The following is a 21,800-nucleotide window of genomic DNA, read 5'->3' on the forward strand; positions in this document are numbered from 1 at the left end:
TCCCTCCCTCCCTCCCTCCCTCCCTCCCTCCCTCCCTCCCTCCCTCCCTCCCTCCCTCCCTCCCTCCCTCCCTCCCTCCCTAACTCTATCTTTCTATCACTCTGCCTCTCTCTCTCTCTTCTTCAGGAGCATATGAACTACTACTGCACAGGCAGCAGTCTGGGGAACCTCATTATGTCACTGAAGCACGAGGAGGCAGAGGGCCAGGAGTTCCTCCGCATCATGCTCAGGTAACTACACTAGGGCCAGGAGTTCCTCCGAATTATGTTCAGGTAACTACAGTAGGGCCAGAAGTTCCTTCGAATCATGTTCAGGTAACTACAGTAGGGTCAGAAGTTCCTCCATCATGTTCAGGTAACTACAGTATGGTCAATAATTCCTCCATCATGTTCAGGTAACTACAGTAGGGCCAGAAGTTCCTCCATCATGTTCAGGTAACTACAGTAGGGCCAGAAGTTCCTCCATCATGTTCAGGTAAATACAGTAGGGCCAGAAGTTCCTCCATCATGTTCAGGTAACTACAGTAGGGCCAGAAGTTCATCCATCATGTTCAGGTAACTACAATAGGGCCAGAAGTGCATCCATCATGTTCAGGTAACTACAGTAGGGCCAGAAGTTCATCCATCATGTTCAGGTAACTACAGTATGGCCAGAAGTTCCTCCATCATGTTCAGGTAACTACATTTGGGCCAGAAGTTCATCCATCATGCTCAGGTAACTATAGTAGGGCCAGAAGTTCATCCATCATGCTCAGGTAACTACAGTAGGGCCAGAAGTTCATCCATCATGTTCAGGTAACTACAGTAGGGCCAGGAGTTCCTCCATCATGGTTAGGTAACTACAGTAGGGCCAGGAGTTCCTCCATCATGTTCAGGTAAATACGGTAGGGCCAGGAGTTCATCCATCATGTTCAGGTAACTACAGTAGGGCCAGGGGTTCATCCATCATGTTCAGGTAACTACAGTAGGGCCAGGGGTTCCTCCATCATGTTCAGGTAAATACAGTAGGGCCAGAAGTTCATCCATCATGTTCAGGTAAATACAGTAGGGCCAGGGGTTCCTCCATCATGTTCAGGTAAATACAGTAGGGCCAGGGGTTCCTCCATCATGTTCAGGTAACTACAGTAGGGCCAGGAGTTCTTCCATCATGTTCAGGTAAATACAGTAGGGCCAGGGGTTCCTCCATCATGTTCAGGTAACTACAGTAGGGCCAGGAGTTCTTCCATCATGTTCAGGTAACTACAGTAGGGCCAGGAGTTCCTCCATCATGTTCAGGTAAATACAGTAGGGCCAGAAGTTCATCCATCATGTTCAGGTAAATACAGTAGGGCCAGGAGTTCCTCCATCATGTTCAGGTAACTACAGTAGGGCCAGGAGTTCCTCCATCATGTTCAGGTAAATACAGTAGGGCGAGGGGTTCCTCCATCATGTCCAGGTAACTACAGTAGGGCCAGGAGTTCCTCCATCATGGTTAGGTAACTACAGTAGGGCCAGGAGTTCCTCCATCATGTTCAGGTAAATACAGTAGGGCCAGGAGTTCATCCATCATGTTTAGGTAACTACAGTAGGGCCAGGAGTTCCTCCATCATGTTCAGTTAACTACAGTAGGGCCAGGAGTTCCTCCATCATGTTCAGGTAACTACAGTAGGGCCAGGAGTTCCTCCATCATGTTCATGTAACTACAGTAGGGCCAGGAGTTCCTCCATCATGTTCAGGTAAATACAGTAGGGCCAGGAGTTCATCCATCATGTTTAGGTAACTACAGTAGGGCCAGGAGTTCCTCCATCATGTTCAGATAGCTTCAGTCATATAATAACATACAGTAGGGCCATGGTCTGGACCCATAGTTATAGTCACACTAACCCTACAGTACCTTGTGAACATTTATTTCCAAATAGAAGTTATTTTACACTAGCCAGAACTTTCACTGTAGAAATAGGAATTATGTATTTGCGATGTGCACACAACCTACCTTCTTTAAGATGCGGTTATTGATACTGGTCTTGTGCAATCATCACCCAGGTCGAGGACAAAGACACACCATGACAGGATCTCTCTGGCAGGCCTCAACCAGCTTCCCAGTGTACCCCAGATAGCTAAGGTGAGGAGTGTTGACCTAAGCACCACCAATGCAACATGCACTCAATGTAAAGTGGCGATCTGGGTTTCAAGCATCAACAATGCGGCCAGCCCGCCACAGTGTGGGTAAACAGCTGAGGGATGGGGCTGAAGAAATGTAATGAGATCAAAATGATAGTTTTAACCATGTGTTGAAACTATGCAGTGTTAGTTCACAATTACATTGTTTACAAACAATGAAGTAAAACAAGCTTTTGGGTTCTGATGCGTTAAGACAGTTGAAGTAAGCTCATGATTCATTTATACATTATATATATTAGAATTAATTGAACAGTCCAAAAAGGCATGTACCAATCCCAGATTGCCCCTTTAACCTAAAATCGTCACTGTGGTTTCAAATGAATCTGTATCTATCTGTTTGTCTGTGTTTCAGCTTCTCTGCGACGACGTGACTGGCCTGAAGTTCAACCCAGTCCTGTACCCCAGAGTGAGTCTGCTCCACAGTTTCCTTTCAGCCAGGCGCTTTCACCTCTACAACAGTAGCCATAGAACCAGGGTCGTGTTCATTAGGTCATGTCATATAAATATAAATCATTTCCCAGCAGTTCTATTTCTTTGGGGCATGCAGCGTTTTCAAAACGTTTTGCAAATGGAACACAAGTGTTTCTTATTGGACAAGTCCAGGTAGTCGCTCCCTTTTTCAGTTCCTTTTCTTCCATTTGCTGCCTAATGAACATAATCCAACTTCCACCTGGTTCACTATACAGCCTGACCCTTCTGTTCTCTCTTACTGATGTGGTGTCGGCAGTGCTAAAGACAGATCTGATCCAGGAGCTGTTCATCACTTCAGAGGTCATTTGGATGATGAAGCTGCTTGTTGTGCCTCTGCTCCGGGTCCTGTAGAACTCATCTGTTATTATGACAGTCTGCTCAGACTGCTCCCCCTCTCCTCCACTCCCGTCCCTTACTAGTCTCAGCTGACTGCCTTTCAAAATGGCCACAATCAACCCACAGTCGTCCTGGGTCATGTTCTTTAGAGCATGCAACGGAAAATTTTTACAGCTGTAAAATGGAAATTAGCACTTTTATTGGACAAGTCCAAGTAGTCCTGCCCTGTTTTAGTCGGTTTATTTCCGTTTGGTGCCTATTGAATACAACCCTGACCTCCCCAGACGTGATAGGCATACACTACATGACCAAAAGTATGTTTCACATCTCATTCCAAAATCATGGGCATTAATATTGAGTTGGTTCCCCCTCTGCTGCTTTAACAACCTCCACTCTTCTAACAAGGCTTTCCACTAGATGTTGGAACATTGCTGCGAGGACTTGGTTCCATTCAGCCACAAGAGCATTAGTGAGGTCGGGGACTGATGTTTGGCGATGATGCCTGGCTCGCAGTCAGCATTCCAATTCATTCCAAAGGTGTTCGATGGGGTTGAGGTTAGGGCTATGTGCAGGCCAGTCAAGTTCTTCCACACCGATCTCGACAAATCCTTTCTGTACGGACCTCGCTTTGTGCATGCAGGCATTTTCATGCTGGACAGGAAAGGGCCTTCGCCAAACTGTTGCCAAAGTTGGAAGCACAGAATCATCTAGAATGTCATTGTATGCTGTAACCTTAATATTTCCCTTCACTGGAATTGAGGAGCCTGAACCATGAAAAACTTGCCCCAGACCATTATTCCTCCTCCACCAAACTTTACAGTGGGCACTATGCACTAGGCAGGTAGCTTTCATCTGGCATCCGGCCAAACTCAGAGTTGTCCATCGGGCTGCCAGATGGTGAAGTGTGATTCATCACTCAAGAGAACATGTTTCCACTGATCCAGAGTCCAAGGGTGTCGAGCTTTACACCACGCCAGCTGACGCTTGGCTTTGCTCATGGTGATCTTAGGCTTGTGTGTGGCTGTTCGGCCATGGGAACCCATTTCATGAAGCTCCCTGTCAAACAGTTATTTGGAAGTTTGGAAGTCGGTAGTGAGTGTTGCAACCGAGGACCGATGATTTTTTATGCACTTCAGCTTCAGCACTCAGCAGTCTCATTCTGTGAGCTTGTGTGGCCTACCACTTTGCGGATGAGCCGTTGTTGCTCCTAGACTTTTACACTTCACAATAACAGCACTTACAGTTGACTGGGGCAGCTCTAGCAGGGAAGGAATTTGACAGACTGACTTGTTGGAAAGGTGGGGTCCTATGACGGTGAAAGTCACTGAGCTCTTCAGTAAGGCCATTCTACTGCCAATGTTTGTCGATGGAGATTGTATGGCTGTGTGCTCGATTTTATACACCTGTCAGCAATGGGTGTGGCTGAAATAGCCAAGTCAACTAATTTGAAGAGGTGTCCACATACTTTTGTATATATAGTGTAAATGTCTGCCCGAGTCATGGAGGGACTTTATCACATAACTGGATATTATATGTACATGCACATCCTTATAAATGTTGTTGTTTTTGGTTTCAGGGCTCTCAGTTGATAGTAGGTTATGACGAACATGAAGTGAACAATACCTTTAAGTTTGGTGTCATCTACCAGAAGTTTGGTCAGGTGAGTGTGAAATGCAGGTTTTTATTGCCAATTGGTGTTTCAGTTTATTCCTTATCAATCCCATGCTATTTATTTTCGCCCTGTAACCTGCATTGTGCATGGAACCCCATACGTAAACAACTCTCCCATTTAATCTTCTCCCCTCATCCCTCTCTCCTCTCATCACTCCATCCCAGACGTCAGAGGAGGAGTTGTTTGGGAACAACGAGGAGACGCCAGCCTTCCGAGAGTTCCTCAGTGTTCTGGGAGACAACATAGAGCTGAATGACTTTAAGGGGTGAGAGACATACAGTACCAGTAAGAAATGTGAACACACCTACTCATTCCAGGGTTTTTATTTTTTACTATTTTCTGCATTGTAGAATGAAAGTGAAGACATCAAAACTATGAAATAACACATATGAAATCACGTAGTAACGTGTTAAACCAATCAAAATATATTTTATATTTGAGATTCTTCAAAGTAGCCACCCATTGCCTTGATGACAGCTTTGCATTCTCTCAACCATCTTCATAAGATAGTCACCTGGAATGCATTTCAATTAACAGCCTTGTTAAAAGTACATTTGTGGAATTTCTTTCCTTCTTAATGCGTTTGAGCCAATCAGTTGTGTTGTGACAAGGTAGGAGTGGTATACAGAGATAGCCCTATTTGGACTAAGTGCATATTATGGCAAGAACAGCTCAAATAAGCAAAGAGAAACAACAGCCCATCATTACTTTAAGACATGAAGGTCAGTCAATCCGGAAAATTTCAAGAACTTTGAAAGTTTCTTCAAGTGCAGTCGCAAAAACCATCAAGCGCTATGATGAAACTGGCTCTTATGAGGACCGCCACAGGAAAGGAAGACCCAGAGTTACCTCTGCTGCAGAGGATAAGTTCATTACGGGGCGACAGTAAGCCTAGTGCTTAGACCGTTGGGCCAGTAACCGAAAGGTTGCTGGATCGAATCCCTGAGCTGACAAGGTACACATCTGTCATTCTGCCCTTGAGCATGGCAGTTAACCCACTGTTCCCCGGGCGCCAAAGACGTGGATGTTGATTATGGCAGCAGGGGTTGGGTTAAATGCGGAAGACACATTTCAATTGAAGGCATTCAGTTGTACAATTGACAAGGTATTCCCCTTTCCCGTTAGAGTTAACTGCACCTCAGATTGCAGCCCGAATAAATGCTTCACAGAGTTCAAGTAACAGACACATCTTAACATCAACTGTTCAGATGAGACTGAGTGAATTGGGCCTTCACGGTCGAATTGCTACAAAGAAACCACTACTAAAGGACACCAATAATAAGAAGAGACTTGCTTGGGCCACGAAACATGAGAAATGGACATTAGATCGGTGGAAGTCTTTCCTTTGGTCTGTCTGACGAGTTTCCGCCGTGTCTTTGTGAGATGCAGAGTAGCTGAACGGATGATCTCCGAATGTGTGGTTCCCACCGTGAAGCATGGAGGAGGAGGTGGTATGGTGTGGGGGTGATTTGCTGGTGAATCTGTCAGTGATTTATTTAGAATTCAAGGAATTCATTTAACCAGCATGGCTACCACAGCATTCTGCAGCAATACGCCATCCCATCTGGTTTGGGATGGCGTTTTCAAACAGGACAATGACCCAACACACCTCTAGGCTGTGTAAGGGCTAGTTGACCTAGAAAGAGAGTGATGGAGTGCTGCATCAGATGACCTGGCCTCCAAAATCACCCGACCTCAACCCAAATAAGATGGTTTGGGATGAGTTGGACAGCAGAGTGAAGGAAAAGCAGCCAACAAGTGCTCAGCATTATGTGGGAACTCCTTCAAGACCATTGGAAAAGCTTTCCAGGTGAAGCTGGTTGAGAGAATGCCAAGAGTGTGCAAAGCTGTCATCAAGGCAAAGGATTACACTTTGAAGAATCTCAAATATAAAATATATTTTGATGTGTTTAACACTTTTTTGGTTACTACATGATTCTATATGTGTTATTTCGTAGTTTTGATGTCTTCACTATCATTCTACAACGTAGAAAATAGTAAAAATAAATAAAAACCAATGAATGAGTAGGTGTCCAAACTTTTAACTGGTACTGTAGATACAACTCTACTATTTATGCTCTACTTTTGAGAGGGAGGGGGAGAGAGAGAGGCGGAGAGAGGGAAAGAGAGGGAAAGAGAGAGAGAGACACAGAGACAACTCTTCTACTACTCCAATACTGAGAGGGACAGAGAGAGTTTTATTTTTTATTTAACCTTTATTTATCTAAGTCATGTAGGTACTACTGAGAGAGAGAGTTCATGCAGAGGGAGAATGGAGGGAGGGAAGGAAGGATATATACTGCTACCCTGCTACCATTCATCATGAGTAGGGCCAGGAGTTTTCCCTGTCACATGATTAGGAAATGCTCCCAGCACTACCCAATAATTGAACGTCGTGGTAATGCTAATCATATAGTGTTGTCGCTGTGCTCCTAGGTTCCGTGGTGGTCTGGACGTATCTCACGGTCAGACAGGCTCTGAGTCCGTCTACACCGTCTTCAGACAGAGAGAGATGATGTTCCACGTCTCCACTAAACTACCCTTCACCGAGGGAGACGTACAACAGGTACTGAACACGCTACACCACACAGAGCATAGTAACCGTGGTTACAGTAGGTGTTTTGTGTGTGCGTGCGTGTGTGTCACTCATAAACACCCTCTGTTTCCTCTTCCCTCTCACCTCACATCTTTCTCTAATACTTGTGACTAATTATACTGTAGCACATACAGTCAAACAGTCCTAAGTGGTTTACAGAACACTATGCTCTTGTCCCTCAGCTCCAGAGGAAGAGGCACATAGGAAATGACATCGTGGCGGCGGTCTTCCAGGAAGACGCCACCCCCTTTGTGCCTGACATGATCGCCTCCAACTTCCTCCATGCGTATGTGCTGGTGCAGGTGGAGAACCCTGGTACTGAACACACTACATACAAGGTCAGTACTATATCCTACTATGAGCCTTACAGGCTCACTATGTGATATTTGCAAAATAGTTTATTTATTTATTACGGAGTGGGCCTTTAAGGCATGGATATTATGTAACCGGTGTGAAATGGCTAGCTAGTTAGTGGTGCGAGGTAGTAGCGTTTCAATCGGTGACGTCACTCGCACTGAGACCTTGAAGAAGTTGTTCGCCTTGCTCTGCATGGGCCGCGGCTTTTGTGGAGTGATAGGTGACGATGCGTCGAGAGTGACTGTTGTCGATGTGTTAAAAGGGTCTCTGTCTGTAACAGACAGGGAGAGGGACGGAAGCTACACTGTTGCGGTTACCTAAGCCAGACTCTCTATACAGTAGATGTGTGACATTAATTGCTTTGTGTCTGCAGGTGTCTGTTACAGCGAGGGAAGATGTACCTCCATTTGGCCCACCTCTCCCCAATCCAGCGGTCTTCAAGAAGGTAAGCAAGAGAGCGAATTAGAGAAAAAGATACCGTGAGATACTGAAAGAGAGAGAAAGAGAGAGAAAGAGAGAGAGAGAGAGAGAGAGAGAGAGAGAGAGAGAGAGAGAGAGAGAGAGAGAGAGAGAGAGAGAGAGAGAGAGAGAGAGAGAGAGAGAGAGAGAGAGAGAGAGAGAGAGAGAGAGAGAGAGAGAGAGAGAGAGAGAGAGAGAGAGAGAGAGAGAGAGAGAGAGAGAGAGAGAGAGAGAGAGATAAAGATATACAGTGGGGAGAACAAGTATTTGACACACTGCCGATTTTCCTACTTACAAAGCATGTCGAGGTCTGTAATTCTTATCATAGGTACACTTCAACTGTGAGAGACGGAATCTAAAACAAAAATCCAGAAAATCACATTGTATGAATTTTAAGTAATTCATTTGCATTTTATTGCACGACGTAAGTATTTGATCACCTACCAACCAGTGGGAATTCCGGCTCTCACAGACCTGTTAGTTTTTCTTTAAGAAGCCCTCCTGTTCTCCACTCATTACCTGTATTAACTGCACCTGTTTGAACTCGTTACCTGTATAAAAGACACCTGTACACACACTCAATGAAACAGACTCCAACCTCTCCACAATGGCCAAGACCAGAGAGCTGTGTAAGGACATCAGTGGTAAAAATTGTAGACCTGCACAATGCTGGGATGGGCTACAGGACAATAGGCAAGCAGCTTGGTGAGAAGGCAACAACTGTTGCCGCAATTATTCGAAAATGGAAGAAGTTCAAGATGACGGTCAATCACCCTCGGTCTGGGGCTCCATGCAAGATCTCACCTCGTGGGGCATCAATGATCATGAGGAAGGTGAGGGATCAGCCCAGAACTACACGGCAGGACCTGGTCAATGACCTGAAGAGAGCTGGGACCACAGTCTCAAAGAAAACCATTAGTAACACACTACGCCGTCATGGATTAAAATCCTGCAGCGCACGCAAGGTCCCCCTGCTCAAGCCAGCGCATGTCCAGGCCCGTCTGAAGTTTGCCAATTACCATCTGGATGATCCAGAGGAGGAATGGGAGAAGATCATGTGGTCTGATGAGAAGAAAATAGAGCTTTTTGGTCTAAACTCCACTCGCCGTGTTTGGAGGAAGAAGAAGGATGAGTACAACCCCAAGAACACCATCCCAACCGTGAAGCATGGAGGTGGAAACATCATTCTTTGGGGATGCTTTTCTGCAAAGGGGACAGGACGACTGCACCGTATTGAGGGGAGGATGGATGGGGCCATGTATCGCGAGATCTTGGCCAACAACCTCCTTCCCTCAGTAAGAGCATTGAAGATGGGTCGTGGCTGGGTCTTCCAGCATGACAACGACCCGAAACACACAGCCAGGGCAACTAAGGAGTGGCTCCGTAAGAAGCATCTCAAGGTCCTGGAGTGGCCTAGCCAGTCTCCAGACCTGAACCCAATAGAAAATCTTTGGAGGGAGCTGAACGTACGTATTGCCCAGCGACAGCCCCGAAACCTGAAGGATCTGGAGAAGGTCTGTATGGAGCAGTGGGCCAAAATCCCTGCTGCAGTGTGTGCAAACCTGGTCAAGAACTACAGGAAACGTATGATTTCTGTAATTGCAAACAAAGGTTTCTGTACCAAATATTAAGTTCTGCTTTTCTGATGTATCAAATACTTATGTCATGCAATAAAATGCAAATTAATTACTTAATTTAAAAATCATAAAATGTGATTTTCTGGATTTTTGTTTTAGATTCCGTCTCTCACAGTTGAAGTGTACCTATGATAAAAATTACAGACCTCTACATGCTTTGTAAGTAGGAAAACCTGCAAAATCGGCAGTGTATCAAATACTTGTTCTCCCCACTGTATATATATATATATATATATATTAGAGAGAGAGAGATTGAAGGAGAGGGATAAAGATATATATATATATATATATATACATAGAGAGAGAGAGAGAGAGAGAGATGGAGTTAAAGTTTCCCATTGTTATTTTCAGTGAAAATTTTATGAGAAACCTGCCATCATATACAGTTTATTCAGAAAGTATTCATACTCCTTGACTTATTCCTCATATTGTTGTGTAACAGCCTGAATTCAAAATTGATAAAATTATATTTTTTCACACCCATCTATCTACACACAATACCCCATTACAAAGTGAAAACATGTTTTTAGACATTTTTGCAAATGTATTGAAAATGAAAATGAAATATTTAATTTACATAACTATTTACACAAACGTGTCACTACATGTTAGAATCACATTTGGCAGTGATTACAGCTGTGAATCATTCTGGGTAAGTCTCTAAGAGCTTTGCACATCTGGATTGTACAATATTTGCACATTATTCTTCTTCAAGCTCTGTTAAGTTGGTTGTTGATCATAGCTAGACAGCCATTTTCAAGTCTTGCCATACATTTTCACGCCGATTTAAGTCAAAACTGTAACTAGGCCACTCAGGAACATTCAACGTCGTCTTGGTAAGCAACTCCAGTGTATATTTGGCCTTGTGTTTTAGGTTATTGTCCTGCTGAAAGGTGAATTTGTCTCCCAGTGTCTGTTGGAAAGCAGACTGAACCAGGTTTTCCTCTAGGATTCTGTCTGTGCTTCGCTCTATTCCATTTATTTATTATCCTAAAAAAGCATACTCATAACATGATGCAGCCACCACCATGCTTGAAAATATGAAGAATGGTACTCAGTGATGTGTTGTGTTGGATACGTCCCAAACATAAAAGTTTGTATTGAGGACGAAAAGGGAATTGCTTCTCCTCATTTTTTGCAGTATTACTTTAGTGCCTTGTTGCATACAGGATGCAAGTTTTGGAAAAAATATTTATACCCTAGGTGCCCTTCTTTGCCAGGAATTGGAAAACCTCTGTGGTCTTTGTGGTTGAATCTGTGTTTGAAATTCACTGCTCGACTGAGGGACCTTACAGATAATTGTATGTGTGGGGTACAGAGATGAGATAGTCGTTCAACAATCATGTTTAACACTATTATTGTACACAGAGTCCATGCAACTTATTATGTGACTTGTTAAGCACATTTTTACTCCTGAACTTATTTAGGCTTGCCATAACAAAGACTATGAATATTTATCGACTCAAAACATTTGAGCTTTTCATTTAGAAATAATTTTTATCTAAAAACATAATTCCACTTTGACATTATGGGGTATTTTGTGTATAGACCAGTGATACAAAATCTCAATTTAATACATTTTAAATTCAAACTGTAACACATTCTGGCGCTGTATCAGTCCTTTTCGTCCCGTCGACTCCAGACGACCAAATGATGATGAGTATGGTGCTGATGAAAGTCACCTCTCCCCCCCCCTCCCCCTCTCCTCTCTCCCCAGGGTCCTGAGTTCCGCGACTTCCTGCTGACAAAGCTGATCAATGCAGAGAACGCCTGCTACAAGTCTGACAAGTTTGCCAAGCTAGAGGTGAGAGGGGCAGATGACTCAAGACACCCTGGATGTGTTGCTCAATCTCTTTCATCTATCTCAATCACCTCTACCACTGCTTCTTAAATGATACGTGGTGGTGTTGTTTCGGTGTGTGTGTTTGCTTGCATCTGTGCGTCTGTGTGTGTCTGTGTGTCTCTATGCGTGTGTGTGTACATGTGTCTGTGCGTGTGTGTGTTCCAGGGGCGGACACGAGCTGCCTTGCTGGATAACCTTCACGATGAGCTCCACAGACAGACCCAGGCTACTCTGGGGCTTGGCCAGGCTGGGGAGGAGGACAAGCTGGAGAACGGGGGCCATGGGGGACTGCTGGAGTCCTTCAAGGTGACTCTTTAACACAGTTCTTTACCTCGTCATCTGACGCCATGTCTGAACCTGTCTGAACCTGTCCCGCACCCTCTTTTTCACCTATCTAGTTCTCTACTGATGTTCTCTCTCGCTTTCTCTCTTTCTCTCGCTCGCTCTCTCTCTGTCTAGCTCTCTCTCACTGTCTCTCTCTCCCTCTCTCTCTGTCTACCTCTCTCTCACTGTCTCGCTCTCCCTCTCTCTCTGTCTACCTCTCTCTCTCTCTGTCTATCTCTCCCTCTCTCTCTGTCTACCTCTCTCTCTCTCTGTCTATCTCTCCCTCTCTCTCTGTCTCTCTCACTCACACGCACACACACGGACCCCCTCTCTATTTCTCTCCCTCTCTCCCTCTCTCTCTGTCTCCCGCCACGCTGCTGTTGGTTGAGATTACGGGATGTTAGTCATCGTACCACCGTACCCGTCGCTCTCCCTCCCTCCCTCCCTCCCTCCCCTATCCCCCCGTCTGACCATATGGTGTCTCACTGTGTTCACAGGCAGTGTGGAGGTGTGTGTTGCATGCCACTCATTCAACCACTGGGGGTGCTGTGCTCATCTCTACAACAGCAGTCATTGTCTATTACCTGTCGTCGCAGATACTGTACCATACTGATTGAGAATCGGAACAAAGCATATCACATATTGAAATCATCTCCAAACATTGAAACACTCAATAAAGACTGTTCCGGTGGTTTTGTTTGTTGTGTTTTATGCCCTGGAGACTAACATTGAAACCCAGCGCCCCTATTTCCCTTAGTCTGACCTACTAGTGATGACACGTTATCATAAGGCTTGTGAGGATTTCCTTCACGATTTCAGTGAACTCAGATAGTAGCCTAGTACACAGAACATCATTATCAGTCATATTCAGTGTTGGGGAAGCTACTTTGAAAATATAGTTTACGGAGCTACCAATTACTTCACACTGGAAGAAGTTAAGGTACACTAAAGCTACTTTTAAGACCAATATAGTTTGCTTAACGAAAGCTACTTTGAAAACACCCCAACTACTTTGTGATACATTATCATAGCTAAATCTGAAATGTCGTAGACTACAAATTGCAAAAAAAAAACGGATCATTCTGGAGTCAGATGCGAACACAATGTGTAAGTTAGCCTGTTAAACACGTTTCAACTCAGAATTAGGCAGGTCTGATGCCAAAAAATAAAGGAAATTCTTGTTTATCCATATTTTATGTTATTTTAGAAGAAAGGTAGCGTGTAGTTCCACTAGTAAAACACTACTGAAACGTTACCTAGATTATAATTTAATTCAAATACCATCAAGCCGCTGCTAAATGTAGTTAAATTACTAGTTGAACGACATGTAGTTCAATACTCCCCAACACTGGTAACATTACAGTCATATCTCTCACTATCCATGCACTGCATTGCACTCCTTATTCCTCTGTGTAGGAGAAGTGTGCTCTCTGCTGACAGTATACTGTAATAGCAGGTTTGATCTTTCCCATGAACATAAATCTGATTTGATCAATATCAGATACATTCATTTTACCCAACCACATTATCAATAGAATACATAAAAATAATCTATAATACACACCTAATCTTGCGTAATTTGGTCATATGCTCGATGTTTACGTAGTCTGTCCATGAGAGTTTAATACACACCACAGTCAAAGAGCTTTGGAAATTGATGAGTACACAGATTGAGTTTAGTTGCAGGATGCAGTAGGTAGTTGGACCAGTTTGAATCCCGGGCCAGGCGCTGGAAAAAAGAGGGTGAATTGATCTGGCAACTGGAGGGCTGCTGGGTTCACATCCTAAAGATGTTCCCCCTTTGGTTGGGCCCTTAAGCAAGGCTCCTTTACCCCAGAACATGTTCTCCATCCAGGGGTACTGTGCTTGTCTCAACTGTGTGCTGAGATAATGACTGTACTCATTTCCCTTCTCTTCCTCTGTCCTCTTTTCTCTCTCACGCCGTCACCGCCCCCTCCTCCGTCCCCGTCTCTGTCCCCGTCTCTGTCCCTGTCCCCTAGCGTGCGATGCGCGTCCGGAGTCACTCCATGGAGACCATGGTGGGGTCCCACCGTCACCGGAGTCCAGGGGTGGGAGGGGGGGTCCCGGCCAGCTTGAGTGGAGGGGGGCTGCCGCAGAGCACCGAGTGCACAAAGAGTACCTTCTCGGTGAGCAGGGGGGAGAGGGTGGAGGGGGAGGAGTGCTTGAGGTCATAAAGTCATATTTACACACAAATGAAACTGGACATACACGTAATCGTGGTAAATTGCACGTTTTGCAAACATTTGCTCTAATTAGTCTTACGATATCAACATGTACTTTTGCAAACAGTCCCATCCATGTAACATAATCATATTTTCGGTGTGCTGATGTAGTTTCAACTGTTTTATATGTGAAGGGTAGTGGTCCATCACAATGTAGCCCAAATCTGCCTTAATTGAGCTCTATCAGCCTCTTAAAGCTGTATATTGCCTGCTTGTTAATGCTGTGTCTCTCTCTCCAGCCACCAATGATGTCAGCCAAGTCTCCCCTAAAGAGTCCAGTGAAGCGTCGTTCAGGCCTCTTCCCCCGCCTCCACTCCAGCACAGAGAGCCCCTCGGACAGACACACACGCAGGTCAGCAGGCTTTCCATAGCCTGGTCCCAGATCTGTTTGGGCTGTTTTGTTAATGACCATAGGAGTTGGCAAGACATCACAAACAGATCTGGGACCAGGCTTTTCATTCAGGTCAACTTTTGGTTTGTGTATTTATCACTAATACTGAAGCTTTTGTTATGTCATTGTGTACTTGTTCTATCTGCTAACTTGGTCTGTATGTTTTTGCAGTGACCAAAAGACCCCAGACATCTGCCCCCTCGGACAGGAAGGGAGATCAGAGACGTCATCCAACCCCAGCTCGCCAGAGATCTGCCCCAACAAGGAGAGGTGAGATGAACCACCAACAAAACACTGAACATGAACACACGGTGTGCATATGCTTTGTAAACCTCTCCTCTACTCCCATCCCCTCTCCTCCCCTCTCTTTTCCTCTCGTCTCCTCTCCTCCCATCCCCTCTCCTCATCTCTCCTCTCCTCTAATGCTGTTCCTCTACCTCCTGTCACCAGGCCGTTTCTCAAGTTGAAGGACTGCAGCATCAGCAGACCCAACATCTCTCGCTCCTCCTCCAGCACCAGCAGCTTCAGCAGTACCACCGGAGAGGGAGAGGCCCTGGAGGAGCTTGACACTGTGAGGGCCCGCAGCCACGCCACTGGAGAGACAGGGGGCTGGGGAGGGGGAGGCCCTTGAGGCATTGTGCTGGGGGCGTATGGAGGATGGACAGAGGGTTGGGGGATAGGGAGTAGGGAGTAGGGAGGCAGGGGGACAATGAGGCGGTGGGCCGGGAGACAGGGCGACAGGTGGCTGTAGAGCAGAGGGGTAGGGGAGTGAGGTGTGTTGAGGTGGGCTTGGGTGAGCCATAGCATTTGGATCAGGACTGGCATGGTGCTTCTGGCACATAATTGGGCAGGTCATAGGCCTGTGGTGCTCAGAAGTGGTGGGATCCAAAATGATGAATTGTGTAAGGACCATGTTTGTTATATCATTAACTGCATGAAGGCATCAACAAATTGCACAGTTGGAATGATGTGAGAGGATCTGGCAGCACTGAGAGAAGAAATAGAGGGGATGACAGCTGGTGATTAAGTCAATTATGGTTCCTGTCACTCTCTCTGGATCATATTGTGTTGGATGTCAATCACGCACGCTTGGCAAAGGATGAGAATGTCATATTATTATTGTATCATGCACACATTACACAAACGGATCAGTGTTTACACACGCAAAACTGTTGTTCCAGAGTTTATAGCTCAGTTTGCAGTTTTGCTGTTGAACCTAAGGCTGGAATTTGTGTGTCCCTCTGGAGCAGTTTTGGAGAGCACGACGGCAGCACAGTGCTGAAAACCGACCAACTGTAGTAATTCCAGCTAAAGTCTGTCGGCCTTGAGTTAGTAGCCCTAGTCTGGAGTGTGTAGTCTGTAGTGTGTGTGACAGTAGAAGGATACAAATGGATGACTACCCTCACCCTGACAGCTCATCCTCATCTTCCTCTTCTCCTTCCTCTTCCTCCTCCTTTTCTCCCTCCTCGTCGTCCTTCCCTCTTCCACTTTTTCCTCATCGTCATCCTCCTCCTCCTCTTCCTCTCCCAGGGAATCCACCCATCCATAGCCTCGTCGTCCGTGTTCAGCCCCTTCCCGTCCCTCAGCGTGGAGAGCCAAGGCTCGGCCACCCCCCTCATCATGTGTCGCAGTCCCACAGGTAACACTGATACACGACACCTAGGTGTGACTGACCGGGATCCAAACCTGGATCTCCTGCGCACCACAAGACCGTGTTAGCCCTCTGGGCTAAAGTCTAGGCATTCTGCAAGTCATCAGGCTTGCTCAACACATGAGTATGGTTTTGAACCATCTCTGTTATATACTGTAGGTCTCTATGCCCTCTGTATCCATACGTTACACTGTAGAGTACAGTAGTGGGTTTGTTTACATTCTTTACTATCAGGAAGCACACGTTACTTACGTGATTGTTTGCGAGTATGTTTCCTCATCCTCAATGTGTGATTGACACGTGATAATAGGCTATGTATTCCTCTGTTAACGGAGGCTTTGTCTTATTCTCCCTCCAGATGTGAAGAGTAAGATGTCTCCTAGGTCAAACTTGAAGTTCCGCTTTGACAAGATGAGCCACTCCACAACAGTAAGTGATGTCTCACTGTACTATACTATACTGTAATATACTATACTGTACTGTACTATACTGTACTGTACTGTACTATACTGTACTATACTATACTGTAATATACTATACTGTACTATACTATACTGTAATATACTATACTGTACTGTACTATACTGTACTGTACTATACTGTAATATACTATACTGTACTGTATTATACTATACTGCACTGTACTATACTTAAGCAATAAGGCACGGGGGGGGGTGGTATATGGTCAACATACCACGGCTAACATCCGTTCTTATGCACAACGCAACACTGAGTGACTGGATACAGCCCTCAGCCGTGGTATATATACCACCAACCCCCGAGTTGCCTTATTGCTTTTAGAAACTGTTTACCTAAGTAATTAGAGCAGTTTAAACAAATGTTTTGTCATACCTGTGGTATACAGTCTGATATACGACGGCTGTCAGCCAATCAGCATTCAGGGCTCCAACCACCCAGTTTAAAATATTTTATATACTTTACTATACACTGTACTGTACTCTACTCTACTCTACCGTGCTGCATGTGTGACAAACACACTGCTCAGTTAATGCAGTCTTGAAGTGACCCACTGTTCTCCTCCAGAGTCATTAGGGTATGATACAGCATCAGGAACAGTAGCAAAACTGTATCACAGTCCCTTCACTACACTGTCTGCTCTCAGCCAGGTTCTGTATCACAGTCCCTTCACTACACTGTCTGCTCTCAGCCAGGTTCTGTATCACAGTCCCTTCACTACACTGTCTGCTCTCAGCCAGGTTCTGTATCACAGTCCCTTCACTACACTGTCTGCTCTCAGCCAGGTTCTGTATCACAGTCCCTTCACTACACTGTCTGCTCTCAGCCAGGTTCTGTATCACAGTCCCTTCACTACACTGTCTGCTCTCAGCCAGGTTCTGTATCACAGTCCCTTCACTACACTGTCTGCTCTCAGCCAGGTTCTGTATCACAGTCCCTTCACTACACTGTCTGCTCTCAGCCAGGTTCTGTATCACAGTCCCTTCACTACACTGTCTGCTCTCAGCCAGGTTCTGTATCACAGTCCCTTCACTACACTGTCTGCTCTCAGCCAGGTTCTGTATCACAGTCCCTTCACTACACTGTCTGCTCTCAGCCAGGTTCTGTATCACAGTCCCTTCACTACACTGTCTGCTCTCAGCCAGGTTCTGTATCACAGTCCCTTCACTACACTGTCTGCTCTGAGCCAGGTTCTGTATCACAGTCCCTTCACTACACTGTCTGCTCTGAGCCAGGTTCTGTATCACAGTCCCTTCACTACACTGTCTGCTCTGAGCTAGGTTCTGTATCACAGTCCCTTCACTACACTGTCTGCTCTCAGCTAGGTTCTGTATCACAGTCCCTTCACTACACTGTCTGCTCTGAGCCAGGTTCTGTATCACAGTCCCTTCACTACACTGTCTGCTCTGAGCTAGGTTCTGTATCACAGTCCCTTCACTACACTGTCTGCTCTGAGCTAGGTTCTGTATCACAGTCCCTTCACTACACTGTCTGCTCTGAGCTAGGTTCTGTATCACAGTCCCTTCACTACACTGTCTGCTCTGAGCTAGGTTCTGTATCACAGTCCCTTCACTACACTGTCTGCTCTGAGCTAGGTTCTGTATCACAGTCCCTTCACTACACTGTCTGCTCTGAGCTAGGTTCTGGATCACAGTCCCTTCACTACACTGTCTGCTCTGAGCTAGGTTCTGTATCACAGTCCCTTCACTACACTGTCTGCTCTCAGCTAGGTTCTCTATCACAGTCCCTTCACTACACTGTCTGCTCTCAGCTAGGTTCTGTATCACAGTCCCTTCACTACACTGTCTGCTCTGAGCTAGGTTCTGTATCACAGTCCCTTCACTACACTGTCTGCTCTGAGCTAGGTTCTGTATCACAGTCCCTTCACTACACTGTCTGCTCTGAGCTAGGTTCTGTATCACAGTCCCTTCACTAAACTGTCTGCTCTGAGCTAGGTTCTGTATCACAGTCCCTTCACTACACTGTCTGCTCTCAGCTAGGTTCTGTATCACAGTCCCTTCACTACACTGTCTGCTCTGAGCTAGGTTTTGTATCACAGTCCCTTCACTACACTGTCTGCTCTCAGCTAGGTTCTGTATCACAGTCCCTTCACTACACTGTCTGCTCTGAGCTAGGTTCTGTATCACAGTCCCTTCACTACACTGTCTGCTCTCAGCTAGGTTCTGTATCAGAGTCCCTTCACTGTCTGCTCTGCATACCTCATCTCTTATCTTTAGTACACTTCCTAGCTAGAGATCCTGCATTATCTTGTCAGCTTGACCTCTCATTCGAATAGTGATGAGGATGATGATGATGATGATGATGATGATGATGATGTTGTAATGGGACATTTCTGTCATTTTCTATTGCAGTCCGAGTAGAAATCTGAATATTCCAAAAAAGGGACAACACTGGCTGTTGGAGCAAAAAACATCCCCAACATCACCAACGCATCACAATGGAATCCCAAAATGTACTTAACTTCATGACTTAAGGGAATGAAGTGGACTAGCTAGTGTGTAAGAGCACACACACAGACAGATACTGGGCTGGAAAGGAGGAAGAATCCTGTGAGTCTGAACTAAGAAGTGGTGGAAAAAAGATTATTCTCAGTATCTTTCTCTCGACATGTCTGGTACAGAAATAGCTCACAGTGAGAGGTACCATGTGTTGCTGACATCACACCACATCTTCATTGGCCGCTGGTCTGATTAAAATACTCATCTGTAACATTAACCTGATACAACTAGACAAGGCAAGGTTTAAAGGTCCAATGCAGGCATGTTTATCTCAATATCTAATCATTTCTGGGTAACAATTAAGTACCTTACTGTGATTGTTTCCAATTAAAATTGTCAAAAAGAAACTAAAATAGCTTTTTAGCAAAAGGCAATTTCTCAAACAAGAATTTTGCTAGGCCTGTGGGAGGGAAAACTGAAAATGAGCTATTATTGGCAGAGAGGTTTGGAACTCTCTTTTTTATTGGTCAATACAAATTTACCGCATGGTGATGTCACCATGGAAGGCCAAACCTCCATCCCAGCAGAACAGGCTGACATTTCAGGAGGTCTTTTCAAACAGCTCCTACACTAAAAGGGCATTATCATCCTTTTCACTATTTCACAGTATTATTCCAACCTCATAGTGTGGAACTATATATTAAACACAGTAAAATCTCGTTTTTGACTGCACTGGGCCTTTAACCTCACAACATTCATCGTCATTGATTTATGAAACTGTGGTGATAGGTCACTTTTCCACTGCACTCAACTCTCAGATTACAGCGATTGTTTATTGTTGTCCTCTTCTGTTCTGATCTCCATATCTGGGTCCAGGTTGGTGTAAGTTGTTGTGCTATCCTTCAGAAAGGGATGTTGTTGTTAACCTGGGGGACTGTCTCTCTTGCCTTTGCCCCAGTATGTCTGTTTGGGGACAGTTCCTCTATTGCCTAACAAGGAGTTCTTGCTGCTGTAGTTTAGCTGCTTTTTGAGTCACCTGTTGTAATGCTGGTCGTCTAACTCCTTGGCCTCACGTACAGTATGTGTCTGCTGCACAGTCAACGCAGGTCAATAGAATGGATCAATCCACAATAGAGATAGATACAGTATTTATGTACTGTATAGATACTAGGGTTGCTAGGGTTGGGGTCAATTCCATCTCCGTTCCTTTTTTAATTTAAAAAAAAATAATCTCATATGAATATATTGAGGACAATTGGAATTGGAATTTTAGTTAACTTCCTGAATTGACATGGAATTGATAGATACAGTATTTATCTCTATGGCTCAATCCTCATCAAACAGTTTTGAAGTATTCAAGTTTGTCTTAAAGCAGCAGAAGGAAGGGACTTGATCCTCATAAACCGAGTGCTCTATTTGTGGAGATTTGCTCACATGAGAAGAAAAATGCCATTGCGCTCTGTCACAAGCTTCATTTAGCCAAAGTCGCGCCTTACAATCTATCTGAAACCCTTTCATCTTCCGTGTGCTTCTCACTGTGTGAGAGGTTGAGCAGAGAGTTTGGATAAGGTTTATTTGGTTTACGTTTAGCTGTGGGTGTCTGATGAATCCAGACCTGCGTTCAAATACTATTTGAAATCTTTCAAATACTTTGAGTGTGTGCTCTAGCCTGCCTGGTTTGCAGTTTTGGGACAGGCAAGTTAATCAAGCACAGATCATGGATTTGAAATGGTTTAATATAGTATTTGAACCCAGGTCTGCTTTTCACATGTCCTTATACAAACAGCCAGTTGTATTTCACCCAGTTAATCAATGTTAATTGAAAACATGTATGCCTATAAAGGATGCATAGCTGAGAAACACACAGACTGCTCCGTGCAAATCATTTTTAGTAGTTCAAGTCATTTCACAATGTTTTTTTTCTCTCACTAACATTTCTCCAAAAATAAATAATTGGGCAGAGAATATTTTAAAGGGATCTTACATATTTTGGAAGTGTGATTGAACGCTTTGTGGTTATGATGGTTCATTTTTCAGTCTTAAGTAAAAGCAAACAGGAAAAAACAATTGATGTTAAAAAAACAAAAAACAATGTTAGCGCATTGTAGTTCCAAAATATATTATAATACAACTTGACCTTGTTGTAAGCTATATGATTATAAATGAATCATGTGTGAATGTCTTCACCCAGGAACGCATCGAAATGGCAAGGTCTCCATTGATGTGACCAAATCAGTCAGCTATATTTGAGTTTGGGAGAATATCCATGCACTATAGCTGTATAGAGGTTCATTCTTATCCCTGGAGTGTTTGTGACTGGAGTTCTGTTATGTGGTACACAAAAACTCAGAAAGTTGAGCAGGGCAGAAAGTTAAATAGGAACTCGTCTTTTAGTTCGTAGAGGGCATCCACAAGTGCCCCTCAGCCTACTCTCTGTTAATAGGGCCATAATTTATTGATTTTATCTTTTGCTATTGATGTTATGTAAAAAAAATATGTAATTGTAGATTAAATTAATGATATAGGTCAAATGAAAATACATTTTAATTTAAAAAGCCTACAAATGTATATGTATATTTCGTTATGTAATGTGCCATTAAGAATTTATTATAAAATAAAATGTTGTATTTTGTGTCAATTTGTGTTGTGTTGCTTAATTCAGTGACCTCACAGGAAGGAACAGAGGCATATCTAAACATTCTTGTCTGTTAATTAATTATAAAAG

At 44.4% G+C, this 21,800-nt stretch overlaps 1 protein-coding gene across 12 annotated transcripts in view; it reads left to right on the forward strand.

Annotated features, from left to right (window-relative positions):
* rap1gap2a (RAP1 GTPase activating protein 2a) overlaps positions 1 to 21,713 on the forward strand; it is a 106,255-nt gene extending 84,542 nt beyond the window's left edge. For 11 of the 12 annotated variants that reach the window (XM_071356927.1, XM_071356926.1, XM_071356923.1 and 8 more), the window contains 17 exons: positions 127 to 230; positions 2,022 to 2,100; positions 2,512 to 2,565; positions 4,543 to 4,626; positions 4,803 to 4,903; positions 7,075 to 7,204; positions 7,417 to 7,572; positions 7,965 to 8,036; positions 11,405 to 11,491; positions 11,696 to 11,836; positions 13,855 to 14,001; positions 14,337 to 14,449; positions 14,660 to 14,758; positions 14,939 to 15,059; positions 16,019 to 16,127; positions 16,498 to 16,568; positions 18,989 to 21,713. In XM_071356927.1, the coding sequence (XP_071213028.1) occupies positions 127 to 230; positions 2,022 to 2,100; positions 2,512 to 2,565; positions 4,543 to 4,626; positions 4,803 to 4,903; positions 7,075 to 7,204; positions 7,417 to 7,572; positions 7,965 to 8,036; positions 11,405 to 11,491; positions 11,696 to 11,836; positions 13,855 to 14,001; positions 14,337 to 14,449; positions 14,660 to 14,758; positions 14,939 to 15,059; positions 16,019 to 16,127; positions 16,498 to 16,568; positions 18,989 to 18,997 (1,677 nt within the window). In that variant the 3' untranslated portion in view covers positions 18,998 to 21,713. Of the gene's footprint in view, positions 1 to 126; positions 231 to 2,021; positions 2,101 to 2,511; positions 2,566 to 4,542; positions 4,627 to 4,802; positions 4,904 to 7,074; positions 7,205 to 7,416; positions 7,573 to 7,964; positions 8,037 to 11,404; positions 11,492 to 11,695; positions 11,837 to 12,351; positions 12,546 to 13,854; positions 14,002 to 14,336; positions 14,450 to 14,659; positions 14,759 to 14,938; positions 15,060 to 16,018; positions 16,128 to 16,497; positions 16,569 to 18,988 lie in introns of those variants that run through there. The other variant, XM_071356934.1, reaches the window with a different exon arrangement.
* The last annotated feature ends 87 nt before the right edge of the window (positions 21,714 to 21,800 follow it).

Source organism: Salvelinus alpinus, chromosome 21, assembly GCF_045679555.1.
Source record: "Salvelinus alpinus chromosome 21, SLU_Salpinus.1, whole genome shotgun sequence".
In the NCBI taxonomy this organism is placed as follows: Eukaryota; Metazoa; Chordata; class Actinopteri; order Salmoniformes; family Salmonidae; genus Salvelinus; species Salvelinus alpinus.